Here is a 7,500-nt window from a genome sequence, read left to right as displayed (position 1 = left end):
CTTCCAATCTCGTCACCTTCTTTTTAATCTTTGGAGATTGCCTTGTCCTCCGTGCGCATGCTCTTAAGCGTTTAGCAGTGCGGCCCAGTGGTTAGGGCGCTTGCCTTGAGATCCGGGGATGTCGGATTCAAGACACGTTTTGACCACTGGTTGAATTTGTTCCTAGTAGTCCCTGGTTCCGAACTTCTCAGATGCACTTGTAAATAGCCAACTGGGTTGCTTCCGGCCAGTTGGGATTCTTAACAGTTGCTGTGGAATGTTCTGTTCTGTCGTGATTGTTTCGTTGGGCCTGAAAAGCCACTATGGGAAGTGGTCGATTAAGTATGTATCGTATGTTTTATTCCTTTCCCAAAGTTTAAACTGTCCATGTTCCTTGAGCCTTGTCCATGAGCCTTGTCCCGTTGGGGGAAAGCATGTGCAAATAAGTGCCTTTCCTCAGTTCTATCTCTATTATTTTCCACTTATTCCCTCCCAAGTTGTTATCGGACATTTTGTTATCGGACAGTTCAACAAGCCAATCGCATTCAGTGCTGTAGTTTAAATCAACCAATCACAACGTTAGTTACCATCACCACAGAAACAGCGTACAGGCTTTCTTTCTTTCTTTTAGAGCGACATTAATCAATTTCCGCCTGCTTCGTCAGCCTTTTAATGAAAATTCTTCCTTTCTTTCATAACTTGGATCTTCTTCTTTTCTCGGAAATTTGACTCCCGCTGCGCGTGCGTCCGATTGTGGTATCACTCTTATGATTATACAGAATGAATTAAACTCCACTCCAGTCCTATTACCATTACTTACTGAAAATTTTCGTTTCTTTTATTTTGCTGTGTTGTAGTAAACATCTTGTAAAAGATGACTAATAACAGCTCGTGGATTCCTCCGTTTTCAAGCCACTCCAACAGTGAAGGGATGGCAGTAATGATCAAGCTCCTTCCTATTGCAGTTGCCATCATTTTGACCAACGGCCTCGTGTTTTTTTTATTCTACAAGCAAAAAAGCCTGCGAACGCCATCCAATACACTACTCCTCGGTCTCGCGGTGTGTGATTTCCTCACTGGAGCAGTTAACATTCCATACTTCATTATTTTCTCTTTTGAAGTTGTACCTACTACGTCTCCCATGTATGGTCGATTTGCTGATGGGGTATTTGTTCTTCACACGCTGTTAGCCGTCACGATTGGACATCACATACTTGCCATCACCGCTGAAAAATATCTGGCAATTATCTACCCGTTCAGACACAACTTCGTAACCAAGAAAACCGCATTAATAGTACAGCTGGGAATTTGGGTGCTCGGTGGTTTCATTGCAACGATTCCATTGGCTTGGAGGTGGACTGCACAAGAATTGCTTTGGGAAGTGGTACACTCTGCAGCCTGTCTTGCTATCGTGTTCTTTTTTCCGACTGTATTCATGGCTTATGCGTACACACTCATGTTCAAAGTAGTCAGAGAGGGCAAGAGGCCGGTTTCGATGCAAAATACTGGAACGAAAACTACTCAAACAAGTACTGACCGAAAATGCATTTTTATATTTGCAATTATGTCTGTGATATATTTATGCTGTTGGTGTCCATATTTCATCATCATGCTTTTAATCAAAATAGCGTATTACATACAATCAAATACTATGTTAAATTCTACCGTTTTTGACACAGTAGCAGAAACAGTTGCGATTACGAGATACATAACATCAGTTATTAACCCTATACTTTACACATTGTTTAAACGAGATTTTTGGCTGGTGTTACGCAGTATTTTTGGCAGTACAACGAACACTCGTAATACGGAACTTAGGGAAGCCGACATCGAGGTCTCTGGCATCTCCTCTTTGAAGCCAGAAGGGTATAAAAATGCACAAGCTGACAAAAACAACATTGCTGACGTTTCTTCTGTTTGACCATAACACAAAGCCATATGCTGGTTACTACAATTTTATTATTTTAAATTATTATTTTGGAGAGCGGAAGAGAGGTGGTTGCTCACTGTCTTGGTATTCTTTGGTCAGTTTTATCTTTGTTAATTCAGTTTTTTTCTTCTTTTACCATGTGCACGCTTAAGGAAACCTTTTGCGGAAATTTTGGCGCTTACTCACAGTTGTGTAATGTCAGTTCTATAAGAGGAAGTTGGGCCCTTAAATGTGCTACTGATAGTGAATGAAGATGAAGACAAGATCGTTAATTTAAGATAGAGACTAAAAAAATTTCAGTGAGTAAAGGTAGCAATAAAAGACCAAGATGAAAGCCTTCTCGACTTCAATACGTTAAACTAAGGCTTTTCTGTATATGACTTAAAACCAATCGTGGTTTGCGCGTGCACATTTTCCCGCGCTTTGTGTCGGCGGCTAGGTGTAATTACTTCGAATTTTGATTGGTTTACTGGATTGTCTCCGTCCTTTTTTAATTGGCCAAAGTATTTACTTCGGTTTTGGTTTTACGACACTCGATTGAAACTCGCTCTAATAAGTCATAAATAAAGTTATAATTTGTGACTGGCTCCAAGAAAAGTGCGTGAATTTTTTCTGCTTTTCCACTGCTTTAAAGTAAGCACTAGCATACACAAACACAGACATTTTGCCAGTGCAGAGAACTATTGGCTTTACCATCTTATTAATTGTGTGCATCTGTAGTTGTAAGTTTTCTTCATATCCTCAAAATTTAACCATGACCTGTCTTGTTGTATTATTGTAGTTGTGGAAATAAACAAACCTATGACCTGTTGGCTCAATTGTTTGTGCATCGGACTACCCGGGCAGAAAGTGCTGCCTTTGTAATTACATCCGCAAATTGTTATACTTTAAAGTCTTCTCGGATAAGGACGATAAACCGTAGGCCCCATCCCAAAACCTTTGTTCAGGAAACCTGTGGGAAGTTGAAGATCCAACAAACTATTCGATAAGAGTTCCCGGTACTGTGGTCTGGCCTAAATGTGTTCCTAGTTAAAACTAGACACGTACATAATGATTGTGATTGATTGAAATTCTAAATGCCTCAAGGTCCTACAATTAACCGCGAAGGGCAGATCACTGGGAAGGCGCATTGCATGGCGGGACAAATCGCCTTCCCCAGTGTGTTCTGGGTTGCATTCAGTTACTGTGTGTCATGGTTGAGCCTTGATTTTATACTCTGCTCCGGGAGGGTTTTTTCCAGCTACTTCAACTATGCCCTATCAACAAAGGCCTTCATGATTTGATAAATTTGCATGTTAGTTGAGCCGGCCCTTTTCTTCGTTATACATGTAAGCCTGAAACGTGATTATCATTATTACTATTTATATGGCTTCCAATGAAACTGGCCCTTACCCACAACTAAGAATTGCACATGCGTAGCTCAGTCGGTTTGTGCGCAGCCTTATAAGCTGGAGGTTGCCAGTTCGATCCCCGTCTCGTCAACGTCTGTTTCGACTTTCTTCTGATCCGTGTTGAATTTTGAGGCTCACGAATTTAACCCTAAATCCGTGAGCCCCAAAATTACAATTCTCAGTGTCATACAGGATTTTAGTCATATCCTGCACAAACTGTTGTGTAGGTGTTTTTCGCGGTCAACACCCTTGCTGGAACGTGACTGTACTTTGTAGATAAGATATAAAACAAGTTTCTTTTAACAGTCTTGTTCAAACTCCCCGATGAAATCTCCGTAATCAGACAAAACCGGTCGGAGAAATAAAAGCAAGTGGACAAGATTCGTTGCTATGAGTGCTGCTTATGCATTATTATTTATTCAAAAAATTGTAAAAGGTTCGCACCGAGGGCCACAAGTTTATCAGTAACTATAGGTCACTCTCACGTATTACCCTCGTGAAATAAGGACCTTTAATTTTACAACCATCCATACAGCCTTAACCCCGTTCAAACTCCGATCAGATTTCATTTTACTTTACAAGACAACAAACAGAGTCCCTTTACAAATACAGCATTTTATCGAACTGTTTTTCTTATGGTGTGAGTTGATGAAACTTACGATGAGCATAAAAAAAAACCTTGAAATCAAACCGCGCACCGGTGGCTCAGTTGGTTGAGCACCGGGCTGTTACGCGGGAAGTCGAGAGTTTAACTCCGGCCGGACCAACACTCAGGGTCTTTAAATACGAATAGTTAGACTTTTAAGTCTTCTCGGAAAAGGACTATAAACCGTAGGCCTGGTCTCAGAAATATCTTTCATGTTCATTAGTTCCCTGTGGGACGTTAAAGATAGATAGATAGATAGATAGATAGATTTTATTGAAAACAATACATGGCAGCCAAGGGCTGAATTGCGTACCGTTAAAATATAAATAATAAAAAATTACGTAAATATATAATAAAGTACTATTACGTTCGAAAAGCTATTTGCAAGATCTAAAATTGATTTAAAATTAAAACTTGACTTAATAATAAAACTATTTCTTACGCGTTTCGTGTTTATTTTAGGAATGTCAAATTTGCGTGTACGTCGAAGCGAATATTTGCAGGCCTGATGTGAAGGCGGCAATAATGCCCGTAGCCTATGATCTGAATCACTTAGGATCTCATTGAAAAGCGTGGCACAAATATTACTGTGGTGGGCGCTAAGCGGCGCTATCTCCATGTGAGTAAGAGCTTCATCGTAACTGAGGCTAGGGCACATGATTTTTAAAGCCCTCTTCTGGACTCGCTCTAGCTCATTAACTAAATACTTTGGGAGTGAGTAATAATGCACACACTATTCCAGAAGAGTACGGCATGGAGTTCTCGGTGTTGTGGTTTGATCTATGGATATACGGATTAGGTGTTAATTGGGACTCCATGAATTGTGGCGAATAAATTAAACTAAACTACAACGATTGCATATTAGAAGATTGAGTTTGTTGGTTCTTTATTCTGCCCGACAGGTTTTTCTCCAGGCGGACTCCAGTTTTCCAATCTCCTCGAAATCAACCTGCGATTTGACATGAGATGTTTGATTTGATTTCTGTACAGTGTCCGCAATTAGTGCCTTAGCACTAAGTATGTAAAATAGCGACAGTGATTGGTTCAAACATCTCGCACCACTTTTTCAACCAATCAGAAATGAAACCAAACCAATCGTGGCTCACGCGTGCACATTTTCCCGCGCTTTGTGTAGGCTACGTGAAATTGCTTTCGAGTTTTGATTGGTTTACTGGAATGTCTCCGTCCTTTTTGATTGGCCAAAGTAATTACTTTGGTTTTGGTTTTACGACACTCATTTGAAAACCGCTCTAATGCAAGTCTGTGTGTAATTGACAGTAAAGCTTAGTTTTCACTAGCGACGCAAGTACAAGCCCAAGAATAAGTAGCTTATGCTAGTGAAAGCGAACATTGACGTAGGCATCAAAATCAACCACGGCATCCGCCATTTTGTTTAAATGCTCAGACGCAAGGAATCTGGGACGAGTGCTTTAATTAGGTAAGGTAAGGTAAGGTTTATTTAAACACGGTATTTCCTTCAGGTATACATCTACACTGAAGTATGGAAAATACTAACTTCCTAACTAATCTAACATCTAAGATAAAAACTAAAATAAAGATAAAAAGAAAACACGTGCTTTTCAAGGAGGCCGTGTGTAAAAACAGAATATCGCTAATTAAATTATTTGTCGATCGAAATTTATGTCTCTTAATTTTTCCTTAACTATACTAGAGGATGTCAATTGCCGCACCTCCAGAGGCAAGCCGTTCTATAACACACTTCCGCTGTAAGAAAGGCTTCTTTTATAAAATTCAGTACGGGGTTGCGGAACAGCGAGCTTGTATTTATTTTCTCTAAGGTTAAAGCTAGTTAAATCGCAGGGACGGACAAATTTCCTTGTGCTGCGTTTCGTTTTCACTCGACGCAAGCGAACGCAAGTAGAAGCACAAGGAAAATGAAAAATTTTTATCCTTGTGCTTTTGCGCTTGCGTCAACCCCGCTTTCACGGCCAAATAAGCCCGCTTATAATTGCGTTTCTGCTTGCGCCGCTAGTGAAAACCAGGCTTAAGTATTTGTGGTTTGAAACTCTAAAACTTTTAAAAAATTGGTTCCTCAGCGCTAAATACAGTTGACACTCATATAAAGTTCAACAAGGTAATAAATCACGTTGGAAACAGTGACTGTCGAGACAATAGACCTTTTTACTGATACAGCGGAGAAATCCATTGATCTAAAAAGCTATTAGAGAGCAAATTAGTATGCATATCCCATAATAGCTATTTGAAATATGGAATTCTCGACAACGTATCGGTAAAAAGGTATATTTTAGATTGTTAGGAGTACAGAACCTGTCCAGGCAAAGAAGTATTAAGTGTGGCTGATCTTTTATTAACCAAAGCAAAGAAAAGTGGAAATGTTGGAGCCTTAACACCTCCCCCACCCTCCCCCAGCCCCGTCTCTCTGGTCTCTAGGAACTACAATAGGTATTAGTAACATGCATGAGAAAATGAGGGAGAGTAGGGACGATGGCAGTTGTGTAATGGCAAAAAGCCATTAGATTCACTCAAAATTGTAAGATCTATCTCTAGCTCCAGGATTTGGGGCAAGATAAAACAATGTCCTAGGTTCTGAAACTCGTTTTCGTCAACAAACCACAATTCCACTCGGAACGTCATTTTCAATTATCTGACTTTGCGAACGTCTCGGGAAAGAGACTTGCGTTTTCGTGACATCTAAGAATAACAACTAAAATTGACATATCCCAAGGGCCTAGACTGGGCGACACCCTCTCTGTCTCCAAAATTGTATCTTGTGCCGTGATAGCCAATAGCTTGTATTATGTATTCTGTATTTTACCAAAGGAAAACTATTTTAAATAATAATTGCGATAAAGAGTCCTTATGACACACGAAAACGGCTTAGAAGAAACAATAACAAATTCTGAAAAAAAAAAAAAAAATTTAGGATCTGGCTACCATGGAAACAATGCGTCTCCTGACTCTAAATATTTCTCGTAAACTGACTCTAAATATTTCTTGATGAATTTCCGTGAGAGAGTTCCTGATTTTTTGAGCGTTTTTGTTCTCATCCTGTCAACTGTTATGGACATTTATTCAAATTCGGTGCATATCTTTTCCCAATTCCCTTTCCCTTGTGCACGTGATTAGGTTACAAGCTATACAAAACACGAACAAACTTACACGGAAGCTTATGATTCAACTCAGTTTAGCAAAAGAAGGAAACTAAACAGTATCGTAAATCACTGTGGTAGAAGCAAAATTGGAAAACGTAGGGCTGCTTCTTACCAAAGATCCAGTTTAATAATGTGCTTAATTTAACGCAACCCGTCTCTTTTTCTGCCTCGTCTTTCGTTTTGCTTTGTGGCGCGTTTCGGAGATGATACATTTGATTTGTTGGTTTGCAAAATATCGGCCCAGCAAACTCCTGTTGCGAGACTTTTTCGGAAACACGCTCACGTTGAAAATTCAAAACCTTGTCGTTCTATAACAGAAAAGGTAGCAAAGTTCTCTCTCAAAGATTACGCCATTTTTGTGTGCGTAGAAAATCTAGATTATGCGATGCGTAAGCATGCACAAGTCAGTTGAAGCGTTGT

The 7,500-nt window shown here is 39.8% G+C and overlaps 1 protein-coding gene across 3 annotated transcripts in view; it reads left to right on the top strand.

The window, feature by feature from the left end:
- Window positions 1–2,724, top strand: part of LOC138032914 (histamine H2 receptor-like) — a 4,570-nt gene extending 1,846 nt beyond the window's left edge. For all 3 annotated transcript variants that reach the window (XM_068880626.1, XM_068880627.1, XM_068880625.1), the window contains one exon: window positions 837–2,724. In XM_068880626.1, coding sequence (XP_068736727.1) covers window positions 854–1,900 — 1,047 coding nt within the window. In that variant the 5' untranslated portion in view covers window positions 837–853 and the 3' untranslated portion in view covers window positions 1,901–2,724. The remainder of the gene's footprint in view (window positions 1–836) is intronic.
- The last annotated feature ends 4,776 nt before the right edge of the window (window positions 2,725–7,500 follow it).

The sequence above is a fragment of the Montipora capricornis genome, chromosome 14 (genome assembly GCF_036669925.1).
Source record: "Montipora capricornis isolate CH-2021 chromosome 14, ASM3666992v2, whole genome shotgun sequence".
Taxonomy (NCBI): domain Eukaryota; kingdom Metazoa; phylum Cnidaria; class Anthozoa; order Scleractinia; family Acroporidae; genus Montipora; species Montipora capricornis.
The sequence above is the reverse complement of the archived record's forward strand: the minus strand, read 5'-3'. Positions and strand labels throughout refer to the sequence as shown.